This window comes from Equus caballus, chromosome 7 (genome assembly GCF_041296265.1).
Source record: "Equus caballus isolate H_3958 breed thoroughbred chromosome 7, TB-T2T, whole genome shotgun sequence".
Lineage (NCBI taxonomy): Eukaryota > Metazoa > Chordata > Mammalia > Perissodactyla > Equidae > Equus > Equus caballus.
The window spans coordinates 26365723-26380200 of NC_091690.1; the positions used below are offsets into that span (position 1 = coordinate 26365723).

Below are 14478 nucleotides of genomic sequence, written 5' to 3' on the forward strand. Positions count from 1 at the left end.
CTGGCTCCACAGACATTAGTTGGAGTTAGTGAGGAGTTGATGGGGGACCAGGATGTGTGCCCCTCACAGGCCTGAACCATCACCTCCATTGGTTAAGCAGTCAGACACAACCAGAGCAGGGCCAGGGCCAGCGCCATCCTGGTCCCACCAGCGACAAGGGAAAGCAGGGTGAGCTCAACTCAGTGAAGCTCCATGACTTAGAGAAACCACCAGCAGGAGACATGGGTTTGCCCCAGGCGGTAGTGTCACTTCCATGGAAGGTCACTCATTGCCAGGAGACTGAGAGGAAAGTTTATGCAGAGAAATGGCAAATTTCCTAAGACCTGGAGATTTATCAAATTCCCCTCCCCTATCTCATTTGTTTGGCGAAGGGATGTAGAGTATAGGATCCGGCCCTTTTGCTGCAAATTCAACATTCATTGAGAGGTCACAATACGCCAATCACTTTGCTCTGAGTGTTTACATGCATCATCCCATCAACTGGGCAACAACATGTGACATAGATATACCCATTTTACATACAAGGAAACAGAGAGCTCAGCTTGCCCAAGACCACATAGCTACGTAAGTGGTGGGGCTGGAATTTGTACCTCCAGGTACTTCGATTCCAACTCCGGTGCTCTCTCCACCACAACACGGTGTACTTAGAAAGAATTATTCAGAGAAGATTCCCAGCTCCCTCCTTGTATGAAAAGTGAAGAAATTCTTCTGGCACTCAGGGCTGGGACAGAAAAGACATCCTGTTATGTCCACATGTCCCGCTGGCAGGAGCTGAGCTGTGGAGGATCAAAGACCAGGCCGTGCGCGCCCCTTCCCACAGGACTCATCCTTCCAAGCCTCCTGCCTGGACAGTCCAGGCTGCTTATCTCCAGAGCGTGGACCTGCATGTTCTCTGGGTGGGCCCATTATAAGATCCGGATGGAGCTTGCCACATAGGCTGGGCGACAGATTTCCAAGGAACAGGAAGCCTGAGCCAGCCTGGGCCAGTGCAGAGGAGGTAGGGAATGAGTGGCATGTACCTCTCAGAGCCACCCACCCACATTGAGGAGACATGGAGGTGTCCTGGGGTGACAGCTTCTCATGGCATGGGAGGACCTCCTGGACCATCCACTTGGGACAGGGATGGATGAGGCACCACGGGCCTCCTCCCAATCACGGTGTACTTTTCCTGGGTTCTGGAAATTGCACAGTCTAAGGCTCTGGTCGTGTGACACTCTGAGGGATGTGCCCAGCTTCTCTGGGAAGTTATCCCACCTGCCCCTCGCACAGCAGAGGCCCCAAGAAGAATGGAAAGATCCACAGAGCCGGGGCGGACGCTGTGAGGTCACAGCTAGGGGGACTCCACTGATTTTGGAAAGCAGCTTTTTTTTTTTTTTGAGGAAGATTAGCCCTGAGCTAACATCTGTTGCCAATTCTCCTCTTTTTACTGAGGAAGACTGGCCCTGAGCTAACATCCGTGCCCATCTTACTCTACTTTATGTGTGGGACACCTACCACAGCATGGCGTGCCAAGTGGTGCCATGTCTGCACCCAGGGTCCGAACTGGCAAACCCTGGGCCACCGAAGCAGAATGTGTGCACTTAACCACTGTGCCACCGGGCCGGCCCAGAAAGCAGCTTTTAAAATCCAACATCCTGGATTCGAAATCCAACTCTACCACTCAGTAGCTCTGTCATTTGGGGAAGCTTATTTCACTTCTCTCGGCCTTTGTTTCCTCACCCATAAAATAGGGACAATAAAAATGCCTACTTCATGCTCATAGGAGATAACACCCACCGGGTGTTTAGCACAGCATCTGGCACACAGCAAACCTTGAGCAAATGCTAGCTATTATTACCATTATCCTCATCATTATCATTACGAGGAGCTCTCCACGTGCATCTCCCAATGTCCCAACTGCATCAGGACATCAGTTAAGCAATTACAGGAAACAATAGCCCTTGGGAATCTAACCAAACTCCAGAGGCAGCTGGATGGGCAGCTAGGCTGTAATTGGCTCCTTCTCCAAAGAGCCATCATCTGCCCCACCCCTAACACACTGACTTGGCCCTCCTGTCCTTCCCCAGAGAAACTCAGCAGTCAACAGAGTTAACAAAGCCAGAGAGTATGACTGGTCCCTGGAGATGCCTGGGACCCAGGGACCACAGGACATTGTCTCGGGCAACACCTTCCACCACCAATGCACACACATCTCCCAGGAGATTCTGGACCTATTTGGGAAGTTCCATCACCCACCTTCCATGATTTTTGTCTCTGTAGACGTCCTGGGCCTAAGGAATGTGTTTTTCTTTTTCTGTCTAGATACTGCTTTTTCTGTACCTTACCTCTCTGCCAACACGCACACCTCTACACCCTTGCAAATCAATTTATGCCTCAGGAAGCCTGGGCAGAGGAGGGAAAGGGTCTGGTTGCTAAGGAGAAAGGGATGGAAATGGCCTTAGCCCTAGCTCTTTGCCCCAGGGCTTGGCTTCTGGGATATGACCAGCTTCCTCTGGTGGGCAGACAGCTGGTTGTCCTCCAAAACAAGTGCTCACGCCTGAATGACAACTGGCCAAGGACTGCATTTCCCAGTCCCACTTCATCTGGGTGGTTCCATGTGACACGTTGACACCCATAAAATGTGACGATGACGTGAATCACTTCTAGGTCACAGCATTTAAGAAGTGGATATGCTTTCTTCATGTCTTTCCTCTTTCCACTGGCTGGAAGCAGATAACAAAGTCACTAGGTGGAAAGAATCTGAATCCCTGAAACATCATGTGAAAGAAAGCCTCCCACTGATTAGACACCCTCCTTGGACCGTTAGGTGGATGAGAAATAGACTTAGATTGTGGTAAGCCATGGGGGTTGGGGGAATTGTGGGATCTGTTACAGCAGTTGTGTTACTCTTGATGCTAAGACAGTAAGCCTGGCACCTGTGCCCTCCCCATGCTTCTTGTACAGATAGAACAAGAAAAGAATTGGAGGAAGGGCTTCCCCTGGCACTGATATGGGAGACTAAAGCCAACAAACTTGAGGGCTCCAAAGGCCAGGCCTGGAGAATTTGGTGCCTGTGGCTAGAGGCATGAGTGTGTGCAATGGGGTGCTGGGTGCTGGGCATCCATCACTAGGAACATAATGGTAGAGGACAATATATTAAATGCGAGAAAAGTAAACGTAGAGCCAGAAGGGCTAGAGCTTTCAGAAGAGGCCAATGGGACCACCCATCCGATTCTTTTGGAAATAGTGGAGTAAGGACTGGGGCTTCCTTGTAAACATGGCTTTTGCTGAGCTGGCAAAGGCAGATGTAGAGAAAGAGGAAGGAAGAAAAAAGGCAGGCACTGGAGAGCCGTTCCCCTGGCCCGCATCTGCTTTGTGAAGGCTCACCTACTCTTTAAGACTCATTTCAAAGCTCAGCTCCTCTGTGAAGGTGACCTCTCTAGGTGTGGCTGGCGGCTTCTTCATCCATGGTCCCATTACAGGGTCCACATTGAATCATAGCTTCCATTATACTGGGTTACGACCATGAGTTCCTGTGGACACTACCACGGTCTTTGTACCACTGAGCCTGGCAGGAGTACTTGGCAGAGTAGTCCCTGATATGGTGGGGGAATGAATAAATCAATGAACGGATGATTAAATGAGCAGAACCCAAACTGAGGATGTCTGGGCACCTGGGTGGACAACCTCAATTTCCTACCTAGGGTACCAGTTAAACATTTAATGACAAATTTTTTAGATAACGCAACTTTAATTGCTAAAGACTGTTGCTGGGGGCTGCTGTGGACATGCATGTTGCCCTCCCCGACCCCCAGCCTTGACAACATGTAGCCAGACCCCTCAGACTCTGCCCAGCCACGCTAGCCAACTCCAGCCTGCTCCTCCAGGGCAATCCTCCTACTGAGTAGCTGCCTGCCTGGGCTGGGCTGGGCTCATCTGCGTGGACCCTGCCTCTGGGAGTCATGGCATCATCAGACAGGCCCAGGGAAGGTGAGGATGATGGGACTGAGGGAGGAATGGATGCCCCTGGGGGAGGTCCGGGCCTTCAGCTGGCATGGAGGCCAGGCACACAGATGGCTTGCAGGAGCAGGGCAACTCGGATCCTTCAGAAAGCCTGTTTGGAAGGCCTGGGGACAGTGGCAGCTTTCTCTCCATGGCAGTTTTCACGTCAGTGCTATGTTTCTAGAACAACTGAGAAATTGGAAGGTGGAGGAAGCTGAGAAGAAACTCCCAGGTCCCAGGACAGCGCTGGGTATGAGGATGCGTGTCTGCCTGCATTTTCCCAAGCTCCGGGGGCCCACAGACTTCTTCATGCTCTGCTCGGAGCCCTTGGATGCAGCAACAGCTGTGGTTCTCTTTGAGTTTGCCCACCGGCCCCAGTGAGGATTCACTTCCCTGAGTATCTCAAAGGGGCCCCTTTATCTGGTCCCTTGAGACCAGGACATTCTGCAGGACGCTCGAGCCACGCAACCTCCATAAGTCCCTTGGAGTTCTTGGGGGACTTGATGCTAGTTCTCCTCGCTCCTGGAATTCTGGAGAATCTTTAAAAATACATCTACTTCCATTTCCTCAATATAAAAATAAAATAAAAGGAAATCCGCCCCCACCAGCCTGTGACCAAACAAGAACAGTGAGGCCTGGTCACAGCTGGCAGCACGGACACCCGCGGCGTGGCCGCTCTCCACATCCACGGCACCCGTGGGAGGCCTGAGAGACAGCGGGATGCTCGCAATGCCCACAGAACATCTTGCCGCTAGAGATAGTCAAGGCCCCCCAGCGAAAAGTGCTATCATCCCTGGACAGCAGTGGTGTCACCTGGGCTGCCAGGTGGCTGCCCATTCTGGGCTAGTTTCCAAGTCCAGGTCAGAGGAGCAGGAATTCCCAGGTGAGCTTCAGGCCCTTCCCTGGGCTCTGCCTCCTCCATCCATCACGGACACTCCTGTAGGGACCTCCGCGGTGCCCAGACTGTTATCTCCAGGTGATTTCCAGCCTGGGCTTTGGGAAGAGCTAACAGTTCTCCTGGTTTCTTAAGACCTTGGGAGAACAGCAGCACACACACGCACACACACACGCACGCACACACGCACGCACACACACACACGTGCACACACACGCACGCACACACATGCGCGCACGCGCACACACACACACGTGCATATTCACAGAAGCAGCAGACAGTGGAGGTGGCAGTAACAAAGGTGTCTGGTGGCCTTTAGCCCAGATGATGTTGCCAATGGCCCAGTCACTTTGGCAGAGTCTTTCCAGCAGCCAGAGCTGAGTGGAAGAGTAGGACAGCTGCTTAGGATTTCCGGAAGCGCACCTCATTCTGAGGAAGAACAGAGGGAGAAGAGGGTGAGGTCGGGCTAGGAACACAGACGCTGAAGGCGGGGGTTCAGAGCCTAAAATTCAGCCCTGCTGTCACCTGGAACTGCCCCTCGGAGAAGAGAGGTAATGAAAGGGAAAAGACAGAGGCAGTTTCTGGGAGAGCCGCCACACAGGATTTCTGGAGCAGCCTCCCCTGTCCCCACCTGAGCTCTCTCTACTCTTCCGCCCTGGCCAGGCAGAGAAGGGAAGGGCAGGCACAGCATTCCTGCTCCACGGTAGGCCCAGGGAAGGCAGGGGCCAAGCTGGGTCAGCAAGAGTTGGGGTGGGTCCTCGTCTCCTGATGCCCAGTTCCCCATGAGACCAGCTTCTGCTAAGGAGGAGAGGCCCCCTAGTCTCAGTGGCCTGTGTGACCCCACAGCTTGGCTACCACTGGGGAGAGGACAGTGATACTGGGGCCGCCACCCAGCCTAGGCCCGCCCTTTTCCGACCCTCCAAGGAAAAGGAGGAAAAGGAGGGGCAGGAACTCAGGCAGCTGGGGTTGGCCCAACATTCGACTTCTGTCCTGTCCTTGGTCTTCCGCACTTTCTGATCACCCCCAAACATGAAGGGGAGAGAGGACCTCTTCTGAGACCCTGGGGAAAGCCTGGGCCCTCTTCCAGGCACCCCACCTTTGGGAGTTCCCAGCCTGCTCGGTGGCCCCAGGCAGGGCTCTCACCTCCATCTTGCTGTATATCCAGGGAAGGACTTCTGTCACTTTGGTGTAAACACCGGGTTTGTTTCTCTGGCCACAGCCCGTGCCCCAGCTGGTGACTCCCGCCAGGTACCAGCGGTTGTTCTGCTCGCAGACCAGGGGCCCCCCGCTGTCTCCCTACAGGGGAAAGCAGGCACATCAGCAGAGGGGAGAGGTGGTTCCTGAGCAGGAAACTGTGGGCACGTGATTCTCACTCCAGCCTCAAACCCCCAGCCTTCTTCCACTCGCCTGGCGTCCCAGGACTGGAGCCCCACCCAGAAGCAGCCTCACCTGGCAGGAGTCTCTGCCTCCTCGAAGGTCCCCAGCACACATCATCCTCGGGGTAAGGTAACTGTCATAGATCAAGTAGTCGTTGCACTTCTTGAAGTCGATGAGGCCGACCTGCACCTCGCGGAGGAAAGGGGATGTCTTCTCTTCAGTGAAGGGGGTGGGGGAGAGAGGATGAGAGGAAGTGAGACTCTGGACAGCTTCGTGGCCTTCTAGCTGCCCCCCAGCCCCCAGGACGCAGACTCACAGCCTCCTGGGGATGGAGGGCACCCTTCTGTGGTTGGCCTCGGAACACGTGGGCACACACACCCTTGCACCAGACACAACTCACTACACATAACAAAGAAACATACACGGACACGGACGAACTCACAAGCCTGCCAGCTCCCTTATAGGCCACACAACGCTTTTCTGCATTCAGAGCTCCATCCAATGTGTCACTTAATTTGTTTTCAGTAACTGTGTGCTTGAAAGAGGGATCATTAATCCATTCACAGATGGAGAAATTTAGGGCTGAAGAAGTGACCTGCCCACAGTCACACAGCCAGTTGGTTATGGAGCCGGGGTCAGAAAAAGGCTGCTCCCAGGCCAGTCTCCCCTCCATCACGCTGAGCAAGGGGAAGGTGGCCCTGACACCTGCCACTGGCCTGGGTCCAACAGCGAGGCCAGCAGGCCGCAGTGCCCTCCTGTGGAACGTGCACAATCCTACAGAACCAATGTCAGAAAGGCCACTCTGACAGTGACAAAGTGAGGTAAACACGACCACTTCAGAATCTCGTTTAAGCATGAATGAAAACAAGGTAGGTCACTGGGCAAACCAGAAAAAACCAAACAACCCCCTCTCCCAGCCAGTGTGAGCGACTGCTGCTTCTTTACCAATTATAGCTCTAGACTCAGTCTATTCTTAACTCCTAGATGACATTGTAAAGATACCCAATCATGGAATTATCTCTGCTTCCTGAAAGCATCCAATCCAGAGAAAGGCTGCGCTTCTTTGAACTCCCAAGTCCGGTTCTAAGTCCTTTCCAACACCCTCCTTCTGACACGCTTTGTGGTTCTCCGTGGGGTATGTCCTCCCTCAGCGCAGTGAGCAATGAACCCAACTGGTTCAACCATATGGGTTTTCCTGGTGGTCTTGGCTGAGGGCATTGTCACATGGACTGCTCTGACACATACGCAGGTGTGTATATACACACGTTCACACCCAGGCCCATGGATCTATATACCCAAACACTCATCTAGATAGACCCTGACCTAATACCCCAACACATCACCCACACACACTCCACACAGACACGCGCATATACAGGCACATGCGCACACACACGCACACGTACACACAGTCTAGCATCTCCGACTCTCACCATCTGTCTCCTTGGTCTTGCCAAAGCCTGTGATCCAGCAGGTCTCGTTGAGGCTGAAGGTCTGTCCGTGCATGGGGAGGCAGGCAGGGTGGACGTGAGCTGTAACAAGACCTCAAGACGTCAGTGAACGGACAACACTGGACATTTCGGTGGGGAGGGGGGTGGAGGGGCAGGAGTACCAATATCCTAGGACCCCCTCCTTGCCCCCAGAGTGTTTCTGAATCTTCCAGGGCCTTGAACTGACCAGGCAAGAAACACAATCACTTTATCTTGACCCTCCAGCTTTCAGGGTGCTGCCAGAGTCCCCAGACATTCTGATTTCCGTGGGTGCCATGTAGGCAGAGGCTTGTGCCTTGGAAGCTCCCCTGTACCAAGTTGATACTGGGTGGCCGCACATCTGTCCCCACCAAGAGTAGCTCTCCCGTTGAGCCTCTTCCCTGCCTGTCGGTCAGAGCAAGGGGCAGCAGGCTAGGCCCCAGCCACGGTCACTATGGCGTCTCAGTGCTGTGCCAGCCTGGTCTGGGGAGGGTACCCACTGGGTGCCCAGAGCCCGAGGCCCTCCGTCCAGGGGGAGACAGTCTCTCCAAGGGGGAAGAGCACATCCCTAGAGGCACAGACCACAAAAATACTGCTCACTTGCTCCCACACTCAGTAGCATTTAGAAGGTGCTGCTGTGTATCGCTTCATGAACTCCTGCTGAGGACTGGCGTCCCCAGGTGGATTAGGACACTGACCACAAACTCCACTTTGCAAGAGGAAAATATTAATTGATACAGAGAATGTTTGCAGCACTCTCAATGGTTTCTCATGCTCACTGCAGCTTCCTGCACCCAGAGCCTGACACATGGGAAGCACTCCACAAACATGGAAGGAGGGAAGGGAGGCAAGAGGAAGGGAGAGAGGGAGGGAGGGAGGGAGGGAAGGAGGAGAGAGAAAGAGGGAAGGAGAGAGAGAAGGAGGGAGAACGGCTGTTAAATTCTTCATTGGTATCTAACATTTGTCTGCTGCTGAGCAAACAAACAAAAAATAAATGAAGGAATGGCATCAGTTATGAACAAAACAATGCAAAACATGATTTCTTAAAATAGTCTTTTTTGAGATGGAGTCTTTAAAACCACGTAACACTGTTATACATTCCACTTGCTTTTATGGGGGAATTATATTTATCCGTGAGCTTTCACAGGTTTTCCCAGATAGTACTGTGACTTCAAAGTGCTCAGCCTGTCAAACGAGTTGAAGAAAATCTGCCCTGATTCCAAACCAAAAACCGGGGCTCATGGTCTGACCACAGGTCTACACGACTCTGAGCTGATTCTCAGACTAGGTCTGCTCCCTGCCTGGGGGCATCAGAGTCAGGAGAGAGACTGCCATCATGGTCTGAAAAGTGTATGCAATGTTATACCAGCTTTCACTCGGTTTTACAAATTATTTACTTTGATTTGGAATTGAAATAATATTAAGGGGGTTGGGTGGTGGGAGATGAGATCCGGATGGTTAACCAAACGGGGTCTGTGTTTTACAAGGTTGGGAAGGCTTGTCCTGGTCCTGCAGACCGCCTGCCCCGCTTTATGTGTGCATGAGGGGCAGGGCAGGGGCAGCGGGGCACCTTCACCTGACAGCCCCAGGCTCCACGGACAAGGCTGGAGGAGGCTGGAGGAGGCTGGAGGAGGCTGGAGGAGGCTGGAAGAAGGCGTGGCAGGGGGCGGGGGATACTGGGTGGGGCGTGGCTCTGGGTGGGCGTGGCTCTGGGCCGGCCCCACCCAACCGAGCTCTGCCGAGGTTTCCTCCTCCTCACGCCACTTGATGAGCTAACTGCTCTGACTCGTGAGGGACACCGCCTCCGTAGTCGATGTGCCAGGAAAGACCAGCTCACAGGCTCAGCGCACGGGAAAGGCTGGACTAACCAGCGAGCCTTCCAAGGCTTCCGGAAATCCCCTTCCGCCTTAGCTAGCCTGCCTCAGGGAAGCCTCCCAGCCTGCCAAGCCTGAGTAGGGGCCCCTATCTGTGCCACCACGGCTCCCCCCGGCGGCCCCCACATCACATCATTGGCATCATTGGCCTCTACGGGCTGTGTGTGTCACCTGTTTCGTTCTATTTACAATTGCAAAGGCAGAGCCCGCTATAGAGTAGACACACAGTAGGTATTTGTAAGTGAGCAAATGAGTGAATGCATGAATGAATGAAGCCTTCTTTGATCTCCTCCCAAGAACTTCAGTAGCCTTTCCTTCCTGTAGCCTCATTTGGGTCCTTAGCTCCAACCTCGTGCCAATTAGTGGTTTGAATGTGGCCTGCCTGTCGTGTGTTCTCAGCTGCAGTGCTAGCAATTTGCCAGCAGAGGGCCGGGTGGGAAGAGGATCGCTTGGGAGTCAGACAGACCTGGATCGAGTCCTGGAGCTGCCACTTATTACTCCGTGGCCTCGGGTGATTACCTCTCTCTGAAGCTCCGTTTCCTTAAATGTAAAATGAAGCTAATAATAGTACCTGCTCCACAGGATTGGCTGTGAAGAGTCAGTGAAATCGTAGGTGTGAAATTCCTACCACAGTGTCTGGCCCCTGTTCAGTCCTCAATAAACACCAGTGAAACAATTTGATCTTTTTGTATTGATTAAGACCAGTAAGCCAAGCCCTTGCTCTGTCAGCGTTTGCAATGTAAGATGTGTCATTTGGGGCACACTTATTTCCAACCTCTGGGCCTCCGTCTCCCCAGGTGTGAAATAGAGGTGTTCCATTACATGATCTCTAAGAGTCATTGACTTCCATAGTGCTGAATGAAGCTCTGGGACCCCGAGATGTTGTGGGACACTGCCAAGTGCAAAGGCTGGGCCCGAGGGCTGCTGGGACGAGCCGGGGTGGGGTGTGACAGGCCTTGACTCACTCACCAGACAGGGTCAGGGGCTTGGAGAGCCGCATGAGGGCAATGTCATAGTCGTCCTGCTCGTCTGTGTAGTTGCCGTTGATGATGATCTGGGAGATGGAGGCTGCCTCAGGCAGCTGGTGCAGGTTGTTGGTGCCCACATACACCTTCCAGCCCTCCAGAATCTTCTCCCGGGTCCTGCATGAGCCACAAGAGAGCATTGTCCAGTTACCCGCCTGGGGGAGCCCACGGGCAGCATCTGCTATCCGCAGGGAGCTGCCGCTGGATCACCAGCTTGGAGGCGGGAGGATGGATGAAATGACCTCTGGAGGGAGCACTCTATCTTAGCCTAGGGGTCTAGAACACTCCCATACCCCCCCAAAAACCATTCTGAACTGGCCGCTCTGCACCTTACAATAACAAAGAGGATGGGTAAGACCTCTGAGCATTCGCCCCACTGTCTTCTCTGCACTCCACCAAGGATCTAAGAAGGTGGACGGGACACATCTCAGTAGTGTTACCCTCAGCAGAAACGGAGCTGCAGACGGGTCAGTGACCCGCTGAAGACCCATTCCTGGGGAGCCAGGGCCCCTGAGGTCTCATCTCCAGAGCCCTTTCCTGCCCCCCAGCTCAAAGGGGCCAGCCTGGCTGGTGACTGTCAGAAGCCGACTGCAGTCCCCATTCTTCTATTCCTGGGACAGTGGTCCTGACTCCTCGGGCTCCTCTCCTGTAAGTTCCAGATACAAGAAGCAGCCACAAACCCAAAGCCTCTTTGTTTCACCCTGTTCTTCAGGGGCGGGCTCCCCAGTCCTTCTTCCTGTCTGCCCCACTCTCCCTAGGGGCCATCAACGGTATTTTCTCATTCTGGGCCTAGCTCGGAACAAGTGCCCCCAGCTCACACTCGGGGACCAAATACCTAAAGCAAATCACGGCCCTCGCTGCACCAGTGCCACCTGGCCAGTGAGGCCGGGCTCACACCAAAGCCCTCCTCCAGGGAGAGAGAGGTCAGTCTGCCATCAGCCATTCCTGGTGATCCCCAACCTCAGTTCCATCACGTTACCCGACCCCTTGGGCACTTACACAAAGAAGCAGTGGGCAGCCGTGAGCACCCACTGGGCGTCGATCAGTGTTCCCCCACAAACGTGGGTGGTGCCATAGTGCAGACTAACTTGCCAGGGCCACTTGCTCTCTGGGGCCAGCGCCCCTCCCACGATCCGCCCGGTCATGGCCCTCAGTCCACAGTCTGGGGAGAAGCAGAAGAGAAGGACTGTGAACTCCGCTTCTCTCAGAGGCACTGCGTGATCAAGCCGCCCCAGCCTGAGGGCACCCACCCACCCCACATGGACTTTCTTTGCTTTGCTCACTTAATCTGATGCAGCACGGTTTTCTCCTGCCCAAGCAGAGCTCCCAGGTGGTGGGTTAGTTTTCTGGGGTCATCCAGAGGGAAGTTGGATCCTAGGCAGGTTCCTCTTTCCTCCCACTCATTCCTTCTTTCATTAGTTGGACAAATGCTTACTAAGTGCCCAATGCTTTGGGCACCAGGCCAGGCATTAGGGTCACAGTGGTGACTCCCAGGGCCACAGTCAGGAGCTCGGGAAAGCTGGCCGAGTCTAACATGACCCTGACCTGATACGCGCTGTGACGGGGATCTCTGTCATTTCCAAACAAAGGAGAAATAAACTTCCCATGATGCACAGGCGGGTTTGTGCTCACATGGTTCCCCTATGGGTCATTTAGTGCTGCTGGGGGCCCTGTACCCCAAGAGAACATTTCCAAACACGTTCTGGAGCGAGTCATCCCCCCAAAACCATGGACAAGGAGGGCAGCCCTTGGGGTTTGTTCAGACTTGTGTTCTTTTTTCTTTGAAGGAGGAGAGAGTGAAGAACCAGCAGTGGTCTGAGGGTATGGGCACTCAGTGCGTAGTGCTGTGGCTGCCTGCTCAGAGCAGCGCCGCCAACTGGTCATTACTGAGAACACAGCACTTGTGGACGGGGTTACAGCTTGGACTTTCGGGTCAAATACCAGCTCCTCACCTCCCAGCAGTCTGCCCTTAAGCAAGGCAGACATTTCAGCCTCTTTTCAGTGAGTGAACAAAATAATTGCACCTGCCACGTGAGAATTAAATGCAATCATGTTTATAGGCACAGTGCCTTGGGCATAGAGCGTCCTGGGTAAATTTCGGCTCTGGACCTAGTTCCACATCTATGGGTACATGAGCTTTCAGCTGGCCCAGACTTGCTTTCCCAGTCCTCTGCCCCCTGCCCAGAATCCGGGAGACTTGAATGGTTTCTCAGTATGAGCGAGGTTGCTAGGCTGAGCAGAGTCAGGAGAAGGAGAAATTCTACCCTGAGATTGTCCCAGTGCCTTACAGGGACCCTGGCCCTGAAGCAGGCCTGATGCTTAATCCCCTCTTCCTGGATTGAACCCTCAGGGCTAGCCATCTTCCCCAGTGGAGTCCCACCCCTCTGTCCCCACTCCGGCCCCAATCCAGGAGGAAGAGCATCTTCTTACGGGCACACTGGAGAGAGACATACCGCTGGGAAGGGCATTCAGACCTGCAGGAGACACAGAAGATGGGAAAAGGGTGCATTAGCCAGTCTCTCCAGGAAGCCTTCCCTGATTGACTCCTGCTAAGTTCCTATCCCATTCCTTTTGCACAAGAAGTGAGAGATTCTGACCTTCTCCCTCCCAGTGGGACAGATCCTTCCAGGGCTTTCTCCATCAATGGGGATAGCTCAGTGCAAACTGTCCCCACTCCTCTCCCTGCCCCCACAAGTTTTCCTGTGGCAGATTGCACACATTGGCCGGATCTGCATCCTTTGAGCTCATGAATTCATTGTCCTAGCGTCTTTCCAGAGCTAAACAGGTGGCCTAATGCTCCCCAATAGTTCCTCGATGCTCCGCCAACAATGTAGCATGCAAACTGCCCAGCGCAAAGCAGGCATCCAGGATGCAGCTAATTCACTGCCCTCCCCTCCCCATCCCTTCTTCTCTCGGAGCCTTGTTCCTTCTCTTCTTTCCTCTCCCCAGGGAAAGTGCACTGTTAGCTGGTGGAGCTCCCCCAAACCCCTCCTCAATGGGGTTGGGACAAGGGCGGGGCTGCAGTGTACAGATAGACAGATGGCCAGGCCCAGGAGGAGGCCGATGCTTCCCAGATGGACCTCTTGTCCTTGACCACATGCACCTGGCACTCCCCTGCTGCTTCCCGCCTCCCCATTCCTGACCTCAAAGACGTTTCTCTCTCCCCACCCCAAGCTCACTCTCTGCAGCAGCTTTTGGTCCAAACACCTGGCTGACTGGTGGCCCCAAGGTTTATTCATTGTCTCTGGCAACCAGGTAAACTCTTGGGGGCACCCCTGACCTCGAGGTGCTCTCTGCACCAAGAGTCAATAATAACTTTTAATTCAGGAGGCAGAGGATGAATGAGGGCTGCTTCTGAGATGCTCCTGACCTTCATGATGGACTCCTGGAGGCTGAGTGGGTCCCAAAAGACCCTGACTCAAAGCTCCCCCCATCCCCTGCTCACAGACAGGCAGCGCCTGGCCTGCCCCACTGTACCTGTAGAGGCTTTCCTGGATGGTGGAATTGTATTTGGAGACTGAGAAGCTGCTGGCAAAATCCCTGTGGCCCACCTCGGTTGTCCAGTAAGCACTGCAAGGGAGGAGAGGGGAAGAATGAGCTCCTTTGAGACAGAGGCCACCCGGGCCCCCCAGCCAGCATTAGAGTCCTAGCCAGCCCTGCTGACACAGGCCACAGGCAGATAAGGCCCCATACGCTCAGACCCCTCCCGCAGATCCCATCACGGTCCCCTACTCGCCCTACGCATTAGCCCAGGAGTTTTCAAAGCGTGGTCTTATCCCAACAGCAGCATTAGCATCGCCTGGGAATTTGTTAGAAAGGCAAATGCTCGGCCCTCCCTGAGACCTCCTGAATCAGAA

At 54.0% G+C, this 14478-nt stretch overlaps 1 protein-coding gene across 2 annotated transcripts in view; it reads right to left on the reverse strand.

Annotated features, from left to right (window-relative positions):
• Positions 1–3710: 3710 nt before the first annotated feature.
• The window catches only part of TMPRSS13 (transmembrane serine protease 13), a 28430-nt gene continuing 17662 nt past the window's right edge, over positions 3711–14478 (reverse strand). For both annotated transcript variants that reach the window (XM_001500863.5, XM_005611605.4), the window contains 8 exons: positions 14099–14191; positions 13052–13095; positions 11621–11783; positions 10566–10738; positions 7687–7785; positions 6326–6468; positions 6020–6172; positions 3711–5305 (listed from right to left, as the gene is read on the reverse strand). In XM_001500863.5, coding sequence (XP_001500913.1) covers positions 5279–5305; positions 6020–6172; positions 6326–6468; positions 7687–7785; positions 10566–10738; positions 11621–11783; positions 13052–13095; positions 14099–14191 — 895 coding nt within the window. In that variant the 3' untranslated portion in view covers positions 3711–5278. The remainder of the gene's footprint in view (positions 5306–6019; positions 6173–6325; positions 6469–7686; positions 7786–10565; positions 10739–11620; positions 11784–13051; positions 13096–14098; positions 14192–14478) is intronic.